Source organism: Oryzias latipes, chromosome 4, assembly GCF_002234675.1.
Source record: "Oryzias latipes chromosome 4, ASM223467v1".
Lineage (NCBI taxonomy): Eukaryota > Metazoa > Chordata > Actinopteri > Beloniformes > Adrianichthyidae > Oryzias > Oryzias latipes.
This window is the reverse complement of record NC_019862.2, coordinates 30227292-30253146: the sequence shown is the minus strand read 5'-3', so window position 1 is coordinate 30253146 and position 25855 is coordinate 30227292. Positions and strand designations below refer to the sequence as shown.

At 43.2% G+C, this 25855-nt stretch overlaps 1 protein-coding gene across 4 annotated transcripts in view; it reads left to right on the top strand.

Annotated features, from left to right (window-relative positions):
- Window positions 1–5070: 5070 nt before the first annotated feature.
- Window positions 5071–25855, top strand: part of LOC101157442 (transducin-like enhancer protein 4) — a 106743-nt gene continuing 85958 nt past the window's right edge. For all 4 annotated transcript variants that reach the window (XR_002873214.1, XM_023954565.1, XM_023954566.1 and 1 more), the window contains exons 1-2: window positions 5071–5507; window positions 5585–5769. Coding sequence is in view for 3 of the 4 variants with exons in the window: in XM_023954565.1 (XP_023810333.1) it covers window positions 5746–5769 (24 nt within the window). In the remaining variant the exon portion in view is untranslated. The remainder of the gene's footprint in view (window positions 5508–5584; window positions 5770–25855) is intronic.

Sequence of the window (25855 nt, the reverse complement as noted above, 5' to 3'; positions counted from 1 at the left end):
TTTCTGGATGTGTCTGGATTTATCATTGAAGGTCATTTTCATACTGGGATTGCTTTAGTCCCAACCGTCCTCTTGGGTGGACACCATTGACTGTAAAAACAATGGACATCTCGTGTTCCCGAATAGGACGTACCATTGCTTCCTGATCCTGGCGCCGCCATGTTGAAACCAGTTGACAGCGGTTGGTCCGAGTCGCTCTGAGTCACCGTATCTATAGATCAGTGTTTATCAACCTTTTTTGAGCCACGCCACACTTTAACCTTGACAAAAATCCTGCGGCTCACCAGCATCTAAAAAAAAAAAAAAAGGAGAAACTCTTATTCTGTATTGATCTACAACCTCCATGATCTCACATTCATTTTTGTGATAATTGTGGCAGAAAAATCTGGAAGTTGAAGCAGTTTTTTCTAAAAGATGTAATAAAAGTTAAGTTAGAAGATTTAAAAACTGGTTGATGTGTGTTCGTTGTGGGTTCAAAACGTTTAACAAGGACTCATTGTGCGCTGAGACGCTGTCACTTTAACCCAATGCATCATGGGAGATGTAGTGATGGCAGACAGACTCATTGTTTTGTTCACTTGTTCCACGGTCTGACACCGGATTCTGTGGAAAGCTACACCGCTAAAGACGAGCTTTAGCTGGTATTTTTGTTAGAACTGAGCGACTTTCTGAGCAGAATCAGAACAAGGAAGTGAAGACTTTAACCACTTCTGATTGGTCAGACTGATGACATGTGATTAAGCCTCCAAGAATGATTGGTGGAGACAGTTAAAGGGGCGGGACTTTTCCAAAAACAGCTTTAGCTGCAGCTTAATCGCGGTACCGTCATTCTTATCAAAGTGCCTTTAATAGAATGAAATAAACACAAAGAAAAAAGTATTTTATGATTTTTTTTATATGACAGCATCACCTATACATCATAAATGCACGACAATGGCCCTTCGCAGACCCCCACAACCCCAAAAACCTGTAGCGCCTGTACAGGTCAACCATGCGACGAAGACCCAGCTCATCTTGAATTTGTAGCAGTTTGTATCTGAATTTCTGAATGTCTTTTTTGCTGCTAAAGATAAGAGAATTTCCCCATTGTGGGATGAATAAAGTTGATCTACTCTAATCTAATCTAATTGAGGAAGAACGGAAAAGACGTTCCAACCTTTTATTGGCTGTGGATGATGGCTTTTGCGTCTGCACCTCATTTACCCAAAGGTTTTTGGTTTGCTGGATCGTCTGTGTGCTTTCACACCGTCTCCTGGAGGAGCAGCTGCTCTGATCTTCTCATTTCTGCTCCCAAGCAGATCCTCGACATCTTTAGCTCTGCTGCCTCCACCTGTTTTCACACCTGCCCCCTGTTTCCTGCCTGTTCCAACACTTTCCTCCGATGGGAACCAAAACTCTGATCGTTTTTGTGCACTTCCAGAGTTGGTGTTGGTTGTACTGAAGACATCCCATCTCTGGAGAAGTCTCTGCGTTGGACTGGAGATGGATTAACCCCCCCAGCACAGTGTTTTCAGAGCCAAGCGTGTGACCGTCTGTCTGGAAGCTGAAGCTCGAGCAGAAATTGGAATCGCTCAACAGCGTCGTGATCTCAAGCTCACCAGATGTAAAACGCGGCTAGAAAACAACAGTTTAAAGTGAGACGATGAACTGATGAAACCAGAGACAGTAAATAATGGCAACATTTGAAGGAAAATGGTGAAGATCGGGCCAAAAATCATTCAAAATCATATCATAGACTCCTGAAGTCAAAGAAGGAAGCGTGCGTCCGTCCAGCACATTTTCCACGTTACAAATAAGATCTTTTTTTTTTAACTGCATTTTTTTTCTGTCTGTTCTTGATTCACAATGATTTAAATAAAGAAATACTTAGAAATGCAATTTTAATTTAAATTTCATCAGGAAAATGCCTCAAAAACAATAAAACACTATTTTTTTTATTTTACATCGCTCTTCTCTTTTTATATATTTCAACAAAATGTCACTCACAAAACCGACACTTTTTTGCAGCTTCACACATCAAACACTGAACCCAATCTGACCGTGACTTTCAGTGCAGATCAACATAAACAGGTATTAGGCTTTCCCAAAAGGATGTGTAGTGTTTGGTATAATAGGATATTGCAGTGTGTCCTTAATTGAGGCTTTGGAGCTGCCCTCTGGCTAACCCTCTAGTTATCAAATGCAGTTTTTATCTGACTGAAAATCCTTCACGGATGCCAGGACTGACTGTGTCCGAGTCTACAGTGTCGGATTAACGGCCGTTTGATCAAGTTCAAAGGCAGAGCTGCCCTGGATGGACTCATTATAGAGCGAGCCAAAAGGAGCACCGGTGTACTGTACACGGAAAGTCTTTAAATAACAGCTCTCAGTACGTCTAAGTCCACTCTGGGCGCTCCTGAAAATAACAGTTGCACCAGTTCTAGCACTCAAAAGAAGACAGGCGTACATTTTTATCCTGCTGTGGCAGAGATATTTCTGGGGTGTCATGTTGGTAATCCTCTAGATACTCCATTTACTGACTTTGAGAACATCCCTGTAGTAAGTGGTGCAGCGTGTGCATGTTTAACAAGTTGTTCTTCACGATTCATAGCCCTTTTCCTAAAATCTTGCTCATTTGCTTCTTGTTTTAGGATACAGTAGAGTCTTTTTGCTGCCCTCCCTCTTTCTCTAGCCTATATTCTAAGATGTAATTGTAGGTAAGAAAAGTTTCATTTAATGTCATCCATTTGTCTCCTATATTTGTGTTGACACCGTGACTTCAGATCTGTACTGAGCTAAAGTGACACTTCTGGTGCTGTCAGAGAAATGCATCTAGACAATAAAGAAAAACACGATAAGAAAACAAAAAACCACAACAAGAATCAGGTTTCTCGTGCACAAGCAGGTGTGAGGGAAGATTTCCACCACCCTTCTCTTCTCTCAAAGGTCTTCTTCTCCCATGCTCCTTTTATTAAGAAGAATTCAAGTAGGAGGTTTCAATTTCCAAACAAAGAGACAAGCTGAAAAGTTCATTAGGGGTGTCGTATAATTAGCCATTTTCAGTTCAAACAGCATTCCTTATCAGCTAAGGACAGTGTGTTGTAAAACCCACTCATCCTAGCTGGGGGTGGGGGCGGGGGCGGTGGGGCACCGGTAAAGCAGTCGACCCACGATCGTAAGATTGCAGGTTCGATTCCCGCCTTGCACGTCAATGTGTCTTTGGGCAAGACACTGAACCCCACCTTGCCTCTAGTGGGAGGTTGGCACCAGTGTTAGTCAGTGTGTGAATGTGTGTGTGTGTGTGAATGTGTAGAAAAGCACTATATAAGTATACGCCGTTTACCATGAGAGGCAGAGGAAAAATCACAGAGCTGTTTCTGAAAGGGTAAAAAGATCAATCTAAGTTAAAAATACATTCAAACAATGATAATACTAAAAAGACAATTTCTTTCCTACCCACAGCTCAGACCCTGGTGCAGTATTTAGCAGAGAAGCTGGTTGCCTCAGTTATCATTGGGAAACCTCTACTTTTTTAGACACGTGAACAATGTGGACATATCCTTAGATTAAAAACGTGGATGTTGTTGTTCACCTTTCAGCACATCCCCTCAGGGATTGCCACAGCAAACCAGATTTCACACATTAGCATTTGGTTTGGCAGAGATTTTTATGTTGGATGTCCTTCCGGACACAACCCAGTATTTTGTCCAGACTGGGGACCGGCACCGGGAGATCCAGACCCGGGCCCCCTTAAGGCCATATAGATAGGCAGTAGTGTGAAGGGTGTTGCCTAAGAACCCATACTGGTGTCACCCCATCAGAATTAGACCCTGGATTCCTGTGCGTCAGTCCTACATTCAACCAACTGAACTATCCAGCCGCTATATTAAAAACTTAGATGGCAAATCCATAAAAAATAATCAAACCTACAGAGCAGACTTAGAGTTAGATTCAGAACAACACTAAAAAGCATTGGCCCTGCGACAGACTGGCGGCCTGTCCAGGGTATCCCCCGCCTTCGCCCACAAGTGGCCGGGACAGGCTCTGACAGCCCAGTGACCCCGAAAGGTAACAAACGGATTAGAAGATGAATGAACTAAAAAGCATTTTTTCCCCTTTAAAGATAAGTTCCTGTCAGTGATTGGCCTGAAGGGCATAGGGTCTATTTAATTCAGTTCCATTCCATTTTATTTCTAGAGCCCAATATTACAACAATCGTCTCAATGGGCTTCATACCAGTAATCTTATAAGAACTTGAAATCAGTCATATATCCAGTAGGTAATAGTTAAACTAAACTGGACATCCCTGCACTTAGACCCTACTTCGCGGTAAGGAAAAACTCCTTAAAAACGGATTTTGGGAAAAAAAAGAATAATCCTCAGGGATGTCCACATGAAGGAGGGATCCTTCATCCTTCCCCAGGACGGTAGGGGGTGTACCAGAACTCTTAGCTTATCTAACTCTACAACTACATGTTTAAATGGTGCAGAAGATGAGCTTGGTCAAGATAGAGTTGGGGGATGGCTGGGGGCGCGAGACGAGCCAGGGGCAGGATCCATGGGCAGGTACGGAAGCACAGACGGGCCAGAGGGAAGGTCCACGGTCAGATACGGGAGCACAGACAATCCGGAATCACTCCCGTTCCCCCGGAGGGTAGTGGGAATGGGGGACAACATATGAATCGTTCTGCACCAAAGAGAGGCTTGGAGAACTGAAAGATAAATAAAAGATGTAGATCAGGGGTGCAGAAATCCAGGTCATTTGTTGTTTATACCTGTATATATCTGCGGCTGGTTGGGTTTGACTTGATGGCTAACAGGAGTTAGTTGGTAAAATTTAACGCTTAGGGACTAAGTGAGTGCGGTAGTGTGTGTCTGTGTGTGCGGCGTTTCATAAATGTGTTTGCATATTGATTCCCATCAGTGTGAGCTTGACTCTTTGTGTGTCTGACCACAGCTAAAAAAAGAAACCCATCTCTTCCCATCTTGAGTCCCGCCTGTGTGTGAGGAGCTGCCTCTATCTACTCAGTTCCACCTTAAGAGGAGCTTTAGCAGCCTGTCGTGTTTGTGTTGAAGCCAACAGGCACAATATATTACAGTCTAGGGCTTGCTGCTGAAAAGCCCGCTGGATCCTCCACTGACCTGCTGTTCTTTCCTGCCTTCCTCTTGCATTTTTTTTTCCACATTTAGATTAAAAACAAAGCCCTCACTCTCTCCTCTCCCCTCCCTCCTCTTCCTCCTTCTTCCTCTTCTTTTTTTTTTTTCCTGCTGCAGTCAAGACTTCAGCGTGTCAGAGAGAGGCTGCAAAGGAGGAGAAGCAGAACGGAGGACTGTTTCTGCGTGTTTATGTTTGGATGATTCACCAACAGACTGTGGGGTGAAGGAGGAAGAGGAGGACGAGTCCAGGGAGAGGGGAGTCTGCCTGCATGAGATGTCATCATGCCTGGACCCTAACTGATCACAAGCTGAGGCAAAAGAGGGGAAAGACCCTGGAGGACAAGGGGAAACTGGGACTGTGGAAGGAGGAGGTACAGCCTGATGTGTCATGACATTGTTGGATGAAATGAGCCGACGGACCGACTGATCTTGGGTTGTGTGTCAACAGGGATTTTAAAAAGACTCGGTGACATCAGGGCCGGCTGTGGGGAGGTGTGTGTTTGTGTGTGGGGGTGTGTGGCAGCGGAACCAGTGGAGGGCAGAGGAGTGGAGGGCCAGGGGACTAACCTGGCCATCAAGCGGACTGGAAGCCTCTCCTCTCCTGGGATCATGTACCCTCAGGGAAGGCATCCGGTAAGACCACCTCCTTCCTTCTCCTCCTGAACCGTCTCTGAACTCCCCCAAGTGTGTCTCCTTGTGATCTCATCCCCACTTTTCTGATTTTGTGTCCTCCCGACGGCTCCTCCGGACCCGAATCTGTCCTTGTTTGTCTCTGGCTGCTCTGCGTGTCCCCCTCTGGGTCAGTTGAAGGGACAGTGCAGTGACATGAGTACAGGGAGGTGATGAACGATAGGTGTTGGTGTTTGTGTAGAGAGTCACTGTTATGTGCACACAGAAATCCCCTCCCTCTTCATCATCTGGAACCAGGTGCCTTTCAGATCTTGTTGCCGTTGAGTGGCCTAAAACTGGATTCCCTCTTCGCCGTGCACACACATGAACGCACACATGAACGCACACATGAACGCACACATGAACGCATACATGAACGCACACATGCAAGGCTGTTTCTTCTCTGGTGTGTGGCTCCTTTAAAAAGACACTACGCTGCAAAAAATAATATTCAAATTTAAAAAATGCTCTTTTTAAAAAATCTGCCAAGGGGGCAAGTAAATGGGCTTATTTAAAAGAAAATTAAAGTCACTAAGATACATTTTCTTTAACCAAAATTGTTTTGAAAACTTTCTTAATGAGATTATTTTTAATATTTCTTGAAACAAGAGACTTTTTTTACTGTATTAGGAGTCCGTTCTTGCAGTGCAACTGTCCAGTTGCTCCTTTCTGTTGCTAATCAAACACACAGATCCTTTAATAAATTCTTCAGTTTTACTTAAATATCTTTATGTTTGGACTCAAAAAAGGCCCTCGGTGCTCAAGTGCGTCCTCCTCAGAGTCCTTCCTCTTACTCAGCCTCACTTTTCATCGGCGGTGCCGTAACACGGCAAAAAGAGGTCGACTAAAAAAATAAAAGAAAACTTGTCTTAAGGAGAAAATTACTGATTATCTGTCCATGCAGCAAATATTTGACTTAACAAGAAATCTGACAGGAAAATATTAAAATCTAGGAACAAGAAGTTCCACAGAAGAATTTCAAAAGAGAATAAAGAGCCCAAAAATCCAACTGTTAGATGGAAACACTTCAAATTGAATGTTCTGCAGCGTAATAAGAAGTATTAAAAAAGTCCAATAAGTGAAAATGACTCATTTTAATGTAAACAAAGTGAATATCTTGGTACAAGTTAACCCATTTTAATAAATTCACATTAAATCAAAAACTAGCACTTTGTTGAACATTAAATGACGTCCCTATATTTTGAACCAACAATTGCAGAGATTTTTTGAGTCTTAAATTACATTTTTCGTCAAGCTGTGGAGAAAAAGGATTTTGACTCATTTTAATGAGAATTTTCTTGTATTTCAATCCCAGCTCTTAATGAGACACACAATTCTCAACTGTTGATTTTGAGAGAAGCTTGGAAAGACGTAAAAGTTAAACCAACTTCTAAAATAGTTTGCGTTGAACCTGTTTCTGGATTTAAAGGCTTTTTCAATCCAACAGCAGAAGTTTCTGCTGGCACTGCCATTTGTTACAGGAGGGTCCTGATCTGGTTGCTGTAATCAGAATGTTGTCAGTCAGTCAGTCAGTCAGTCAGCAACTCAGTCAGTCAGTCAGTCAGTCAGTCAGTCAGTCAGTCAGCAACTCAGTCAGTCAGTCAGTCAGTCAGTCAGTCAGTCAGCAACTCAGTCAGTCAGTCAGTCAGTCAGTCAGTCAGTCAGTCAGTCAGTCAGTCAGTCAGTCAGCAACTCAGTCAGTCAGTCAGCAACTCAGTCAGTCAGTCAGTCAGTCAGTCAGTCAGTCAGCAACTCAGTCAGTCAGTCAGTCAGTCAGTCAGTCAGTCAGTCAGCAACTCTGTCAGTCAGCAACTCAGTCAGTCCGTCAGTCAGTCAGTCAGTCAGTCAGTCAGTCAGTCAGTCAGTCAGTCAGTCAGTCAGTCAGTCAGTCAGCAACTCTGTCAGTCAGCAACTCAGTCAGTCCGTCAGTCAGTCAGTCAGTCAGTCAGTCAGTCAGTCAGCAACTCAGTCAGTCAGTCAGTCAGTCAGTCAGCAACTCTGTCAGTCAGCAACTCTGTCAGTCAGTCCGTCAGTCAGTCAGTCAGTCAGTCAGTCAGTCAGCAACTCAGTCAGTCAGTCAGTCAGTCAGTCAGTCAGTCAGTCAGTCAGCAACTCAGTCAGTCAGTCAGTCAGTCAGTCAGTCAGTCAGTCAGTCAGCAACTCAGTCAGTCAGTCAGTCAGTCAGTCAGTCAGTCAGCAACTCAGTCAGTCAGTCAGTCAGTCAGTCAGTCAGTCAGTCAGTCAGTCAGTCAGCAACTCAACTCAGTCAGTCAGTCAGTCAGCAACTCAGTCAGTCAGTCAGTCAGTCAGTCAGTCAGCAACTCAGTCAGTCAGTCAGTCAGTCAGTCAGTCAGTCAGTCAGTCAGCAACTCTGTCAGTCAGCAACTCAGTCAGTCCGTCAGTCAGTCAGTCAGTCAGTCAGTCAGTCAGTCAGTCAGTCAGCAACTCTGTCAGTCAGCAACTCAGTCAGTCCGTCAGTCAGTCAGTCAGTCAGTCAGTCAGTCAGCAACTCAGTCAGTCAGTCAGTCAGTCAGTCAGCAACTCTGTCAGTCAGCAACTCTGTCAGTCAGTCCGTCAGTCAGTCAGTCAGTCAGTCAGTCAGTCAGTCAGTCAGCAACTCTGTCAGTCAGCGACTCAGTCTTTCAGCAACTCAGTCAGTCAGTCAGTCAGCAACTCAGTCCGTCAGTCAGTCAGTCAGTCAGTCAGCAACTCTGTCAGTCAGCAACTCAGTCAGTCCGTCAGTCAGTCAGTCAGTCAGTCAGCAACTCAGTCAGTCCGTCAGTCAGTCAGTCAGTCAGTCAGTCAGTCAGTCAGTCAGTCAGTCAGCAACTCAGTCTTTCAGCAACTCAGTCAGTCAGTCAGTCAGCAACTCAGTCAGCAACTTAGTCAGCAACTTAGTCAGTCAGTCAGTCAGTCAGTCAGTCAGTCAGTCAGTCAGCACCTCAGTCAGTCAGTCAGTCAGCAACTTAGTCAGTCAGTCAGTCAGCAACTCAGTCAGCAACCTAGTCAGTCAGTCAGCAACTCAGTCAGTCAGCAACTTAGTCAGTCAGTCAGTCAGTCAGTCAGCAAATCAGTCTTTCAGCAACTCAGTCAGTCAGTCCGTCCGTCCGTCCGTCCGACTGTCAGTCAGTCAGTCAGTCAGTCAGTCAGTCAGTCAGTCAGTCAGTTAGTCTTTCAGCAACTCAGTCAGTCAGTCAGTCAGTCAGTTAGTCAGTCAGTCACTCAGCCAGCAACTCAGTCAGTCAGTCAGTCAGTCAGTCAGTCAGTCAGTCAGTCAGTCAGTCAGTCAGTCAGTCAGTCAGCACCTCAGTCAGTCAGTCAGTCAGCAACTTAGTCAGTCAGTCAGTCAGCAACTCAGTCAGCAACCTAGTCAGTCAGTCAGTCAGCAACTCAGTCAGTCAGCAACTTAGTCAGTCAGTCAGTCAGTCAGCAAATCAGTCTTTCAGCAACTCAGTCAGTCAGTCCGTCCGTCCGTCCGTCCGACTGTCAGTCAGTCAGTCAGTCAGTCAGTCAGTCAGTCAGTCAGTCAGTCAGTTAGTCTTTCAGCAACTCAGTCAGTCAGTCAGTCAGTCAGTTAGTCAGTCAGTCAGTCAGCCAGCAACATAGTCAGTCAGTCAGTCAGCAACTCAGTCAGCAACTCAGCCAGCAATTCAGTCAGTCATTCAGTCAGTCAGTCAGTCAGTCTTTCAGCAACTCAGTCAGTCAGTCAGTCAGTCAGTCAGTCAGTCAGTCAGCCAGTCAGTCATCCTGATATCACATAGAATTATGAATGACATTTTCACAAGAGGACGGCATGAGGAATCAATTATATGTACAGAGAGAATGCTAATAAGTCAGCGGCTGGAAAAAAGGAAAAAAATCCAGTCAAGCTGGAAGAAAAAGGGAGAAAGTGAAACATGTGAAAGCCCGGAACGAAATAAAAGAGACAAAGAGTTGAGTTAAAAAATAAAAAAGCTCTGCCGGAGGTTGAAAGAGAAATGAAAATGAGTGAGAAATGAGGACTAAAAAGCCAGCATTCCTCTGTTCTCTGCCTCAGAGGCGGAGCAGAGAGCTTCCTGCTGCGATGCTCTGTGATTGTGATAAAGTTCAGCAGCAGATTGAGACGGCCCCCAGACGATCGATAGCCCCCCCAGCTCATTCTCCCTCTGTCTCCTTTCACTTTATCCTTCTCCGTTTCACGTGGAGCAGAACTTGATTTCATGAAATGTGATCTGCAGGAAGGTGGGAAACCGTCCACAACACGGACGCACACGCGTGTAATTCCAGGCGCTTGCGTGTTTTGATTCACGTTGGAAGCCTCTCACCGGTCTGGAGGTTCTCCTTTTGCCGCATCTTCCTTTTTTTCGTCTCTTAAATGCTGGAGATGTGTGAAAATCCCAGAAGATCGGCGTGTTTGTGAAACATTCAGGCTGCTTGTCTGGCACCAAAAGGCCTTCAGAGTCAGTGACGTCTCCTTCTTCCCATCCAGATGAGGGATCCACACAGACCCTGCCCATCAAGTCAAAGAGAATAAGACACGTTTTCAACGGAAAGCAGTTTGTGAAACTCGTTTGCATCGTGTCCGATGTTTTTAAAATCAGTTTACTGCTTCTTTACTGTCTCTGATAGGTTATATCATGGGGTTAAAATGTTGCGGTGCGCGTTCTCTTCCTGTTCCTTTCAGGAGCGATGGCGGTGACGGAGAGATCCTCTGATGAGGTCTTTAACCCCTGAGCTCGGATGTTTTCCTGTGTCACACAGCCACTACGTACATTTAGCGCATATTGCATGGCGGAAAATTGGTCACAAGTGAAGAATATACGTGGAAAAAGTGAGAAAACTTGTGGTCAGCTTCATGTGCAATTCATTAGTGATTCATGCGTCAATTACGTGATTTTCAGATGTATTTATGTATTCGATACAGGGACAGCACATATTAATAAACCTTCCTGTCAATATGTCAGAGTTAGCCAAAGGGCTATTTTTCATCTGCAGTCCCTTTGGTAGATGTTAAAATCACCCAGAAAGATAAAAAAAATGACATAACATTACGTTCATATGTTAAACCATACATTCAGTCTTTTTATTGATTTTGTTTTTTTGAAACAGTACAAAACATACAACATGAAACAACATAAAACAACATACACCCCCCCCCCCACCCCCCACCCTCCCTCCCACTCTCATTTTACCATTCAGTCTCAAGTCTTACAGAAGCTTAGACACCTGGCGGGACACAATAAAAAAATAATAATAAAAGAATATAAAAAACACCTATTCACATTACAAGACCGGTCACAGACATTTTTTGGCAACCATGACATCCAAGTCTCTGAGATGCTCCAATATAGGCTTCCATGTTAGATAGAATTTTCTCCAGCACCAAAAAGTGCAGAAGGTCTTCCAGCCACATGTTGAAGGTTGGAGGGTATTTTTCTTTCCATTTGAGCAGTATGAGTCTCCTGGCAATCAGTGTCCCAAAGGAGATGATAGTTTGTTCTCTATGGTCCAGGTTTACGGGTAAAACACCAAATAATACAGAAAAAACAGAGGGTTGTAAAGGCGTACGCAGCACATCAGAGAAAAAAGTGAATATAGATTCCCAGAAGTGATCTAACTTGGAACAGGACCAGAACATATGGGACAGGGTGGCTACAGAACAGCTACATCGGTCACATGTGGGATCTATATTGTGGATGAACTTGGAAAGTTTAACTTTGGACCAGTGGAGTCGGTGTACGATCTTAAACTGGATAACCTGATGACGCAAACAGATTGATGAGGAATGTATGTTATCTAACGCTTCACTCCAAATACTGTCAGCAATATTCAAGTTTAGTTCTTCTTCCCAGTGAGATTTGAGTGTTGTCAGGGCTCTAAATCATGTGTTTAACAAAGAATAGATTTTGCCAATTGTTCCCCTGGAGCCAACTTTAATTTTCAAAGTGGATTCTAAAAGGGAATCAGGTGGATGGGATGGGAAACGGGGAAATGACTTAGAAACAAAGCTACGAAGCTGCACATATCTAAAAAAACGAGAGTGAGGGATGTTGAATTTAACCAGAAGTTGATCAAAAGATGCAAACGTGTTGTCAATAAACAGGTCATCAATTCAACAAACTCCTCTCCTGCTCCATTCATGAAAAGCTTCGTCTGAGGTTGAAGGTATGAACTGATGATTTCTAAAAACAGGAGCCAATTTTGACAGATCTTTAAGGGAAAACACTCTTCTAAATTGTGCCCAAATTTTAAGAGAATATTGCACTACGGGATTGGAGGTGTATTTCGAGAGAGGCTCAGGATATGGAAGTCTGGAACAAAGTAATAAAAAAAGGGGAGGTACAAAGACAAGAAGAGTTTTCCATGCGTAGCCATGCTGGAGGTGTTAAAGTGGGGGATTGTATGACTTTCCAGTGTAACATGGCTCTTATGTTGGCAGCCCAATAGTAGAGCTGAAAGTTAGGGAGAGGTAGTCCACCATGTTTTCGGTGTTGTTGAAGGACGCTTTTCCTAATCCTGGGGTTCTTTTTATTCCAGATATCAATTTGTCAACATCTAAGGATTTTTTTAACGCTTTATTTAGAAAAACTTCACATTTGGTTCCTAAATCGACAAGGAAATTTTAGTTTTGTCAAAGAAAAAAAACTGTTCTTAGCTGTTTGCTTTAGTTAAACCTTTATTGATCCAGGTACGTCGAGTGAAAACAATTTCTCATACTTTTTCCTTTAGGTACAAAAACTACCATGCACTCAACTTTTAGTCATCAAAATTATCATTAAAAAAAAAAGAAATATTTGCTGAAACAGCAAAGAATTTAAGGCATGTGAATGGTCAAATTAAAGGTATTTTGGGCGTCGGTCGGGTGGTGGCCGGCTCATGGGTTCCGGGGGCCCTGGCTCCGTCCCTGGCCTTTGTCTCGGTGTCCGGCACCCGGTGGCCCCCATGGCTGCCGCCTGGTATGGCTAAGCGCTCCTGTCTTGTGGGCTGGGGGCCGGACACTGGGTTCGCTTGTGCCTCTGGGCATTGGGGGGGCCCCTGTAGGGGGGCAAACTTCTTTTGAGGCAAATCTGTTGCTTAGGGGTGCAACAACGTCACAAGAACAGGCAGACGGCTGGTTCCTAACTAATGCAGCAGGTTTATCAGCTCAGCTAGAAGTCCACAAAGCCAGGTCAGTCAGGCAGGCAGGGGTCAATAACAGGCATGAGAGCATCAGGAGAGAGACAGGGTAGTCAGGATCCAGGCGAGAGTTGGGGCAGGCGGCAGGCAAACTGAGTCAGACCCAGGGTCAGGAGACAGAGGGTCCAACTACAACGCTCGGTAATAAAGGCAGAGTGGTACGAACAATACTTTGCACTGAGTGAGGCTCAGTGGTGCTTAAGTAGACTGTGAGTGATTGAGTGAATGAGAGTCAGGTGTGTGGCATCCAGGAAGTGCACACTGGGGCTGCTGGGAGATGCAGTGGATTCAGTACTCAGGAGAGGGTTCTATGGAGTTAATTCAGTCTCAATAATCAGAAATGCACACAACCGGTTTTACAAATGCACACGCTCCGATTCACAAATGTCATTTTATGCAAACGTGAAAAATAAATTCGGAAATACACACCCTGTGTTTCACAAACACACAGATTGTGTTTCACAAATGCACACTAAATGTTTTACAAATGCACAATAAGTGTTTCTCACAAATGTGCACACTGTGTTTCACAAAAAACATTTTATAAATTCACAATAAATGTATCAGAAATACACAGTAAGTGCTTCACAAACATGATTTTTAGGTACACATGTGATGTGAACTTACAGATCATTCGAACTGCAGACTGTGCATTCAAAATCCCGTTCTCGTTTGTGAATCTCCCCATGTGTGTGAGAGATTTTTCTACGGTGAATATTGAGACTCATCTGACGGAGCGGGTCAACTAATGTCACCATTGGCTAGTGAATCTGTCAATCAAACTCATCGGCAAAGCAGGCGGGTTCGCTTTTAGCCAATCGTATGGCCCCTTACACTTTCTCTACGCTTTCTGCGGGTGGCAAAAGCCCCGCCCATATTTGATTCTGTACCAGTCGGTCGTTAGCGTGTTAGCCTTAGCATGGCTTGTCGGTTTATTGCCTTCGGTTGTCAAAAATTACTGGCTTGTGCAACTTTTCAGTGGACCTGGAAGCAAGGCAACAGTGGTTGAATGCAGTTGACATTGAATCCATCGAACTCTGTACTGGTCATGAGATTTAAAATGAATGTTTCACTCGGGATTGTTTGTACGTTATTCTCTTAGCTTTCATGCTAGCGTCATTTCAACACTCAGACACGGTTTTGATCATATGAAGGTGGAGGAGAAAAATCTTCAACTTCCACAGGTTTTGTGAAGAAACTGGCATCACTTTGCTCCGTACCACGCAGTGGGACTACATTACCTCAAGTTCATCTCACTGTCAATCACAGATACCCAATACACATCCCCTGCTCAGCCCGAAGTCACTTTGCTTGACCTTAATTTTATTTTTTTAATAACACAAATGTCATTGATTTTATATTGTAACCATATACATATACACCTCTTGGCCAGGTCACCCTTGCAAAAAAGATCCTCATCTCTCTGGGTTTTATAGCTGGTTAAATACTACACAACAAAAGATGGTCATAGAACAACAAAGTGCAAACATTCACCCTTTATTGCAGAGTAAAATTCAGAGAAAACATGGACAGATTAAAACATCAAAATTTAAGCAAATGTGGGATCTCTACTGATTTGAATTTTATTTAAACTGGAACTAATTTTCATAACTTCCTTACATACAATGAAGTCCCTTGAACAATACAGCAGTATTGATTTGAACTCTGTCTTGCCCCGCTCAGTCTCTCTTCTTCTGTATGTAATTATGTCGCCTAAATTAAGTTCTAAACAAACGGGACATTAAAGATGTAGGTCCACTCCCAAACGGTCTGAATTAAACAATGGGTTGATGTCGTCTTGCAGTTCCAACATTTGTGGACCCAAAAGAGGACTGTCCCATACCGGGACATTGATCCCAGGATGAGGTTCAGCCATGGATCCACTCTCCTCCCATTCAATCTCTGGAACCAGCATACCCTGACAAAAAAAAAAAAAGATACTGTTTATGAACAGCGCTGTTTTTTTAGGTTTTAGATTGTGTAGGAACAGAGACCAACTAATAATGACTTATATTGTTTCTAGCAGGCAGACCTCATATCTCCATAACTGTTTATAATTTGCAAATAAGTGAACCTTAACAAAGTAGTGACATTAGTACATCTGATGGCTCATAATGCCATGCATTGTGATGCATTTTGAACTTGCAGATGTGCTATTCTTCCTACAAACAAACAATTTAGGGAAATAGTTTGCACCACACAACAATAATCCTTTTCATTCATTTTCGATGAAAATTCACTGTAGTCATTATGATTTCATGATACTCTTCTTGATACTTTCCACTTTAGTCAAACTGCACACAAATCAGTTGTCCAGTACAGTGAGATTAAATAAAGCATTTACCCGGGGATCAGAAACAGGGTTCTGGGTCAAGCCCAACTGCCACAGCTGATTTGGTGTCATGCTTTGCTCCGTCCTGATTTGATGGCTGTCCCACGCGTCACTAAAGACATCCAAACTGGCCTGAATGCGTGGTAGAAAAATGTAATGGCAGCAGAATACGTGATGTGACTGATATTGAGCAAGTCTTGGTCCTCAGGAAAGTGCAGGATGTTGTAATATAAACCAGTAACACTCACGAAGACATCACACCAGAGGGGCTCAATCCTGTATTTGGAAAAAAGCAAAAAGAAATATTATATTGTCAGATTTATTTTTAATACATCATTCACTTTTATGTATCAGGGCTCCAGACTAACTTTTTTCACTAGGAGCACAGTGGCCCCTAACTGAAAATTTTAGGGGCACAACCAGAAAATTTAGGGGCGCATACCGTAAATCAACATTCTAACCAAATCTACTAATTTCCACTGTATTACAAATAAATACTTTAATAATAGATGCAGAAATTACAATGTGCTGTTTCTAATTCAGTGTCATATTTTATTCTGCATTTTTGAAGATGCAACATGAATGTAAACTGACATCACCATCGCTGTCACGACAGTACAACTAAGTAAAAATAGTAAAAAAAATACCATACTTTTAGAATAAAAAGTTTTTAGTAACAAGTGATTACTGTAGTAACCTTTCGTAATTTCACAGTTTCAAACAATACTTAAATGTATGTAAATATTAGAGGATGGAAATTCATGTTGGTGACACCAAATAGGTTCAGCCAAGATGCACAATAAGCGTGTTTGAGATCACCCAGATGGACGCAACACTGCACAGATCACCTGGTGTGTGACGTATATTTTTGTTTTTGCTCCAACATCACCTGTCAATCAAAACAAAAATATCACGAGAAAGGGGTGAGAGCAAGACACCAATCAGAGCGAACGCAGCTGGAAATTTAGTATTGAACTGACTAAAAGCTGCCCTACAGACTAAAAAACAATGCATTATGGGACATGCGTCCTGATGGGTTTTTTGTAGTTCACTGATCAATTAAAATAATTTAAAATACCAACTGATTAAAAAAAGGCTACATCCATTACAAAACATTAAAATAATTATAAAAGATGTAATATCACAGCTCATACTTAGGGGGAGAGGCATATTAAAACGAAATTGAATGTTAAGGACAACTCCTAATTCCTGTTCTCTTTCAGTCTCGCTGCAGCTTCGATTTCATGCGAGTTTGAGACCCCTGCTGTACACTCTGTCACTGGTACACTAGCTGCAGGTCGGAAGAACGAATCAATAGTTCGCTTGCTCATAGCTCAGACGCACATATCAGGTTGTGATGATATTTGTCTCCGTTTCCTTCCCACGGATGTTTACGCGCGCTCGATTATCTCTAGGCCCCGCCCCCTCCACATATTTTAGCCACTTGCAGTGACTTTCCCTATTCTTCTCACACGCATTGGCCGCCTCAGGCATCACTCAATGAAACGCGAGTGTGTGCTCGCGTGTGCTCCAGTCTCATGAGTTTTCGCGCGAGTGTGTGTGTGTCTGCCTGCGTGCGTGTGCGCTCGCGTCTCATTGATGATTTCATCTCTCATTTCATCGATCATTGACGTGCTCCTTTCATGTTTAATGTATAAAAAATACGGAAGGTGGAGGAGGCAAATTTACTGGTAGCACATGTGCGACTGGGTGTAAAATTCAGTCGCACACTCTCAAATTTTGGTCGCAAAATGCGACCAAATGGACGCAGTCTGGAGCCCTGTGTATATATTAAAGCTTCTAAAACTAGGTTCAACTCACCGTTGATTGTGTGTACACTTTTCCCACAATGAAGCCGTTTGTGTCAGTTGTACGTACTGTGAGCATCAACTCAGCTATGCCCACATTTTCTCCTCCGTGATCTCCTCTCACCCTGACAATAACATGAAAATCATGTCTCAAACACATAATTACAAATGCATCGCCAATACGGTACACATCAGTTTAAAATGTAATGTTCTTATGTACGTTGCCAATAAGTAGAATTTCTAGGTTAAAAAAATTGCAGGAGTGGGTTACATGTATAACTGAGGAAAAAAATGAGGTGAGAGAGACTGTTAAGGCGGGGTAAAATGTTATTCATGAGGGGAAAGTTTTAGAGTTGCCCTTGTTTATGGAGAGGAGTCTAAAAAAAGTAATTTTATTTTTGTACAAATAACCAAGTACTTATACTGCCTGATATGTGAATGAAAGATTTCTTTATGAATAACATGAATACCTCAGAGGAAAGCCATAAACGTTCACAGCGTCACTGAAGAAGGCCAAGTGGGTGTCTGCACAGTTGTTCTCTGCTATCTTCAGGTACAGGATACATGGAATACAAGTACAAATACTTTCAACTGACAGATATTTACGGCGGCAAAAATGCTAAATTCCCAATTGACAGGTAAAACAGTAATACAATAGGATGATAAAATATGAAATAGAATAGAATAGAAGGGTATTTAATAATCCCTGAGGAAATTTTTTTAAAATGGCCATCTTAAAAAAACACATAAACACACATGCATTACAAATAGAAATATCACAAAATAAAAAGATAGATAAAAAAAGGTAAATAATTGGAAAATCAGTGGGTAAAATTAAAAGAAATTACTTGTAAGATGCCCTGCCAGAGAGTTGTATTGCCTGATGTCACGAGGAACAAAAGATTGTCACGCTGTCACGCTTCAGTAATTCCTAGAGAATAAATAAAAACACAACAAACATGGATTAGATAATTTAGCTGTCTGATCTTAAATTACATAATGTTCAAATATATGAAAGGGGAATTTTTTTAAAACACTCCTGCTATGATTACTTGAGCTTGTAGTAAAGAACAGCTTTAAAAAAATCAGAGACAAGACACTGATCACAGGAAGCCTGTGTGTAATACTTACAGTAACTTCTACTCTAATCACTGTTGACAGCTGATTTCTCCCATCCACCCTTTCTGTGACTACTTATCGACTACAAAACAGCCTAAAAACATCATGTTTGGGATTCTTGTCATTACGTCATTGGAAGTAAAGATACGGGGATTTTAGTGGCTGTCACTCTGACACAATCTCACAGGGCTGGTCATCACAATGAATACGGGTTCTAACGTTAGAAACTTAATGAGGCTTCTTTCATTCAACAGTGGATTCATGTATGTTATATTTAAAAAATGCCGTTTTCATGAATGTCATATGAATTAACTTTGTTGCACAGTCCACCCCGTCTTAAAGTCTGGGTTGTGAAAATGCTGTGTCTAACTTTAACCCGGATCGCGTTTACATAAAGGCAGCACACGGAACAACTAGCTAGTTAGCATAACATCAGTGTTTAAACAAATCGCCGTCTCCAAATCAATACTTTTTATTAAACTTTCTGTGCTGCTGTAAATCCGGCATGCTTTTCCCCTTAGTTCCTTATGAATCATGTTAAGAACCTACAGATCATTGGCTATAGACGCTAGCTTGAACCGACACCGGCTTGAACTTCACTCACAGGCAGACACAACTTGCACAGGCTAAGCAAAACAAAGCTAAGCTAATTTGCGGTGGGGGTACTCTGCAAACGACTCGGCTGCAGTGTTCATAAAGCATTCACACATGTCACTTGGCAAAGGAGAACGCTTCAACTTAGTATTCAATAACATTACAGGACGTACAACGAGGGAATGATCAAATAAATGCATTACTTACGGGCTGAGACTGATCCCGTTCAGAAGACCTCTCCGCCATGTTTGCCGCCCGCGTCCTTTCAACTGCTGTGCTGAACAGCTCCCTCCCTCGTCACTTTGAAAGTGAGGAGTGTAAGGGGCCATACGATTGGCTAAAAGCGAACCCGCCTGCTTTGCCGATGAGTTTGATTGACAGATTCACTAGCCAATGGTGACATTAGTTGACCCGCTCCGTCAGATGAGTCTCAATATTCACCGTAGAAAAATCTCTCACACACACGGGGAGATTCACAAACGAGAACGGGATTTTGAATGCACAGTCTGCAATTCGAATGATCTGTGAGTTCACATCACATGTGTACCTAAAAATCATGTTTGTGAAGCACTTACTGTGCATTTTTGATACATTTATTGTGAATTTCTAAAAAAATTTTGTGAAAAACAGTGTGCACATTTGTGAGAAACACTTATTGTACATTTGTAAAACATTTAGTGTGCATGTGTGAAACACAATCTGTGTGTTTGTGAAACACAGGGTGTGTATTTCCGAATTTATTTTTCACGTTTGCATAAAATGACATTTGTGAATCGGAGCGTGTGCATTTGTAAAACCGGTTGTGTGCATTTCTGATTATTGAGACTGAATTAACTCCATAGGGTTCCTGCTGGTGATCAGAGGGAGAGAGCTCTGACAAATGACTAATCAATGATTTAATTTTTATTTTTACGATCCAACCAGATCGATCTGTCAGAATCGAATCAATTCGAGCTAAACATCATAAAATCATTTCAAAAGAAAATAAATTGATTATGATTAATATTGGAAAACACCATGTGGAATGACACACGGTAGGTATCGTAACGTAAAGACGACCAAGTGCTTCAGTGGACAGCACACATGTGATGCAGCAGAAATTGATCATCCATCATTCCAGTCATGTGAATGATGGTTGGTAAAGTCATGTGACCATCCAGTGTCTAGAATGTTCTGAGAATGTTCCCTTTGGATTTTTTGGATGTGGAAAAACAACAGTGGTGAACTTTAGGAGACTAACATGTGAATGGATTTGACATTCATTCTAGTTAATTGTTTGTTTGGACACAGATTTCATTTCCACTTGATGATCTGGAAGAAATCCAAGAATCTGGAAAACTTCACTCCTCAGTAGCAGGAATTTCTCTCTGAGTCACACTGGTTGAAGTTTTGCCTAAAGATGATCTGGATCCATTTCAGGTCAGAGAATCGGATCGTTCAAAATGAACCGATGTCGACTATGAATCAGATTGTCAACCACAAATGATATGAATGGTTGTTCAAATGACTGGTTCCGTCCTGGCTGGAGGCGTCAGCAGGGATCGGTTGCAGACGCTCGGACCTCCTGCTCCTAAATCTTTGAAGCAAAACATATCTGGCTTTAATGGGAGAAGGACAGCGCTCCTCTGCTCTGGGGCTGCTGGGAAAGGAGGAAGACTGGCTGTTGATGGGCTGTAATTGGTTCCACTGGATTCTTTTTCCTGCAGGCGTTATCAGAACTGCGTGTATGTCGAGGAATGTGCTTTTATTTGACGAGTTCCTAATGATCTTTTTTTGTGTAGTTGTGGCCTCAGAGTGTTGTGAGTCTGTATTTCTCATTGGTGTTCATGCACCTAAACGTGTAGAGGACGTGTCGCTCTGGGTCACGGCTGTAGGAAGAGAAGATGTTTTAATGTTTTTTTTTTAACTTTGTTTAGTTTAAGGTGGACTGGCACTAGTTAAGGTGGTCCTGCTGGGTTTGGATGGAGGCAGCGTGGACGAGATGTTGAAAGATAACTCGCCGCAGCGGTTCTTCTGAAGCTTGAGCTTGTTTGAACTTGCGGTCCCACACCAGGATGAGGAAATAGAGGCTGTTTTGCTGCGACGCCATCGCCTGCCGGAGCGTGCCGCTGCTTCGGGTGCTGGTTGTGTTGCAGCTGCAGGAGTGTGGGTCTGCCAACATGTCGCTTCCTAAAAGCTTTGCACAAGTTTGGATGTGCAAAGCTTCGGTTGCTGCAATGCAACCTGTGTGTGTGTGTGTGTGTGTTTGAAGGAGGGGTGATTTGTGTTTGTGCCAAAAACAAGAACAGTAAATAATTTCCCAGTTTCCCTTCAGCTGCGGCCGAGAATGCACGAGCCTTTGATTGGCTGCCACACCTCAACAGGCGGGGTGTGGGTTTGTTTTTCTGCACGCATGATTTTGATCAGGCTCACAAATCAAGAGCAAACACACACCAACGACAGAGCGTTCTGGAAAGGAACGACAAAAACCAACAAAGTGACTGGGACATGAAAGAGAAACATGGAAGTGATGAACGTGTTGAACGTGCCACACTTTGATAAACGTGCGGCTTACAACAGTTGTGTGGGATTGAGCAAACACAAAAGCTCTTCAGGGGGATTTCAGCTCAGAAAATGTAACCAGAGAAGCAAAAAGGTGTGTGTGTGTGTGTGTGTGTGCGTGCGTGTGTGTGTGTGTGTGTGTGTGCGGTAAAGTCTATGAAATGCTGCAAGTGCAATCTGTAATAATCTGTGATAGTGTGCAAGGAGAGCTCACCTTCTGTCTGGAAAATGCTTTACGGCTAAACTAACTAACCAGTTATGGGAAGTACAGTGAGACGCTTTTAAAAGTCGGCTGGTTTTGACAGAAAAGTTTTTTGACATTTTTTAGCAGCTTGTTTCTTTTCCTCCAAACCTCTGCAGCTGTAATGAAGGTGAGCAGCAGAGGATTGGTGTCACCTTCTCCTCCTCTCTATTGTCCGCGCCTTGTTTACATTTAACACCGCAGAGCCTTCAAAATTAAGCAGCATTTCTAAAAAAAGAAACAGTTGAAGTCTTCCGAGTAGCCACAGGGTTTGGATGCGAGAAGCGCCCCCCCGACCCAGACTCTGATCCAAACCAGCTCATTTTCTGTCCTCCGGTTCTGCGTCGCGTCTACTTTCCTTCTCTGATCACAGACTCGATCAGAGCTGGGCCGGATGGAGTCCACGGACTCGTGGAGCTGCCAGTCTAGCCCGGTTTGTAATCCAGGCTGGATTAGGGGCCTGACTAGTGGGCTGCAGTGTTAACTGGATCGCCTAACTGACTTCCAGTTGGAGCAGTTCTGACTGTCCTCAGAAACACAGCCTGCTTTCTCCCACTCTGTGCAGCTTTTCTGCTCCTGTCGGGGTCTTGGAGTCTTTTGTGGAACACTAAACTGGACGTGGACGTTCAGGAGAAGGAAAAGCAGAGCCGATTGAAACTCATCCCCGTTCTGCCCTTCAGCATGTTTCCAGTCTGTCACAGTCTGCTTATTTCCAGAGCTTCAGAATGGCAAACGCTCACATGCAGGGACTGTTTCTCGTCTAGAAACGTTCCTTTTCCTGAATGTTCCAGCACAGATTTATTATTTAATGCCTTGAATCTGATTCTGTCTCAGCTCATCTAACACATGAAGAACAAAAGGTGGGAAAAAAAAGTACCAAGAAAAAGGGAGGCGGAGGTTCAGGGAGCAGGACAGAAGAAAGATGAAATGTTTGTGGATCCTCCATTCCGGAGGTTGCATCCATGCGCAGACATGCCTGCTGATAGCGTGTGAATTCTCACATGTGGGTAGGAAGTGTGCCAGGGGCTAAACAGATAAACGAGGAAGACAAACAGACAGAATAAGAACTCCCAGATGTTTGTCTGATCCACGGTGGCTGCCTCAAAATCTTCTCCTGGCTTTTCTGGAAGTGACTTCTTCATTTTTAGTTTCAGTGACTTAGTTTTATGTAAATACGCTCCCATGTTCTGTCTGCTAACCACTCGTAGGAATTTCCATCTAGTTCAGCCTCTTTACAGGGTTTTAGTTGGAAGTAAAGGTTTTATTCTACTTTCCTCTTGTCTTATATTTGCAGATAATGAAAACATTTGTCACATTTATGACAAAGAAGGCACCAAAAGTTGGAGTTTTATTGGCGTGTTTTTAGAGAGCCGGTTATTTTAGTTTCCCTAATCTAATCTAGATTTTTACCTCAGTTACAGATTTATTTTTTTGGGTGTTACTTTCACATTCTGCTTCTTCCGGTTCATTTCTCTTCCTTCTGTTGAATCCTTGTCTGCATTTGGTCACAGTTTCTCTGATTTTAAAAAGGGATTTCATGTTTTTGCACATTTCAGGATCTGTTTTCTTTCAGAACCAGCCTTTAGTTTTGTGCGTTCCACATGCAGTGGTCGTTTTGCATTACAATGAAATGTGACATGTAAGATTTTTCACATCATAAGTTAGTGTTTGTCACTCATTCAGCCGCCGTTACCTACTTCGTTTGGCGTCCACCTTTGCTCAACCGTGCTGGTATGCAGGTGAAGGCTATGGGGGTCAAATCAGGATCAGCAATGAAAAATGAAATGAAAAACCAGATTCAGGCCTCAATATACAGTTTCAAGTCAGCCTTCGTTTTCAGAGTTGGCCCTAATTTTACGAGGGGGCGGAGCTTAAAGCCTATTGGCTACTAGGGCATGAGTGACATGGGGTGATAGAGGTTTTGGTGATGTCATTTCCGCTCCAGAACAGCATCTGTTGTTGGCGCCGCCTGTGTCACCCCTCCTCTGTTGTGGCGTCATTGACTGCATTCGAGACTTGGACTGAGTGACTCCTCCCCCCCTGGCATTCCAAACAGGAAGTGGCTCCAAGGAGCCAAAACCCCATAGACTTCTATAGAGAAATAAACAGCTGTGACTCATTCTGTTGGTCAGAAGAACCATTCTGGCTCTTCTTGATAATCCTCTTTATCGCAAGTTATTCAAGTTGGTAACGGACCGATCACGTTCCTCAGTAAAAGCATGTGGTGCCCCCATCTTGGACGTTTGATTGACAGATTCTCCTGAGCCCACTTTCAGTGGTAGGGGTGTGGACTTTGAACTAGCTCACTCCTGATTGGTGACTTTAGTTGCAGTAGAAATGTTGACTCACACTCGATCGCATTACTACCGTCTGGCTTCAACATGGCGATGTCCGTTTCACAGAAAAACGGCGACTGAGCCAGAGGTAAGACATTTTTTATGGGTGACGTCACAGACGATCCTTCCTGTTCACTCTTCCATCTAGCTCACTCCAGAGAGAGGTTGCCATAGAAACATTGGATCTGACCGACATGGACCAATCACGGCTTCCTGACGACGTCTGGCTCCAACATGGGGGCATCAGTATCGCAAAAAAAAAAAGGCGACTGAATTGACTTCATTTGGTTGGTGCCTGAAATAAAGCCTTTTCCTCAGGTGAGATCTCGCTCTCTCAGTCGAGTTCTCCGGTACGGTCGATGGGTTCAACTACAAATTGAAACCGTACATGAAGGGACTAGAAGCGAAGAATCAGAGAAACCTAAAACCTGGCCAATCAAAAAAATCTAAAGTACAAAACAGCAGCTGTTACAAACTTTTTGTTTACGTCATCTCTTCTTGAGTTTAAAACTGTTTTCTTTTAAATTTACATTCTGCTTTTTATTCACTTTAAGATGATCTTGATGTGACCCTACAGAACAGACTCCCAACTGCAGCTGAAGACACGTCATGGCCATCTTCACGCCTCTGTCTTTAGCTGACCGCGTGGTTAAAAGTGTCATGGCGTGACAGAGCGTCTCACATGACATCGGGTCAGTTTGACAGCAGGTTAAGCAATGCCGAACCAGACGCAGCGACATGCTGGTCTGCACGCAGACAGGTGATGCTTAAGGCCAGCGGGTCTCACCTTTGACCTGTTATGCGATACTCCAACAGAGGCTTTACCCACAGACAGCCCCCCTCCCCCCCGCCCAGGGATAATCGCTCTTATTTTGTTGGTGGCTTGTTCCAGCCCGTCCGAATTGCGATTGACTGCCGTCTCACGTGGAGAGAACAGGGGATGTGGCTCCCTCCTCGCCGCCCCTCCTCCACATGTTTGATCGTTGTGGGGTTTCGGACCGCCGCCGCCGCGGTCTCACAGGCACATGGACGCAGAGGAACATATGAAAATTCAGGAGGCATGGGGCTGTTTTTAGGTCTGCGTGACGTACTGACTCCTCTCCTTACAGTCTGGGCTTCCATCTGCTGCAAAGAAGCACAGACAAGTAATGTTTGTTGTGCTGGATCTTCCTCTCTGTTTGCTGCCGAGCTCACAGCTCCCTCTTCCTCCCTTTGGTTTCTGTGTCCTTGTGAATCCTCTTTACAACACAAACCAAACCTCAGCTGTATTTTCCCGACAGAAAGAGAAACTGCAAGAAACGTTCCTCCTGCTGTACTCGTTTCTTCTTTTTACTTTTCTCTTTGCTCATAAAAAGGGTCTATGAAAGGTGTAACTCGATAAATCAAAGATGAAGGAGTTATTTCGTTTTGTTCTGTGGACAAAAACCTCTGGAGGTTGTGAATTTATGATTTTGTTTCACACTGCTTTTGTTCTGCTGGTGTAACCCGCCTCACCGGAGTAAATGTCATTCTCAAAAAAAAACTTAAACATAGAGAATAAAGATGTTTTCCCCCAGTTTTAAGGGAAAAAACACTAACAATGGAAGTGATAGAATTCGTCTTGGTAAGACCTCTTATAATAGGATGTTTTCTGCCTTTTTCAGACAAAATTAATCCTAAAGTCTGATATAAACGCTAATACTTTGATATCTTACTTTGGTAATTGGAAATGTTGTAAAATAAGCATGTTTTGATAAAAAAAAACGAGTTTTTGTCCAAAGATTTTCAATTTTAGGCACAACAATCCAACTGTATCTCAATAAGGGGAGATAAGCGTGAGTAAACTGTAGTCTTTGGCAGTTGACATCTTGCATGCTTGCGATGACCTCAGACCAGGGAAAAGGACTCCAGAGCCCAGGCGCCGATGGCGGTGAAGGCCAGACTG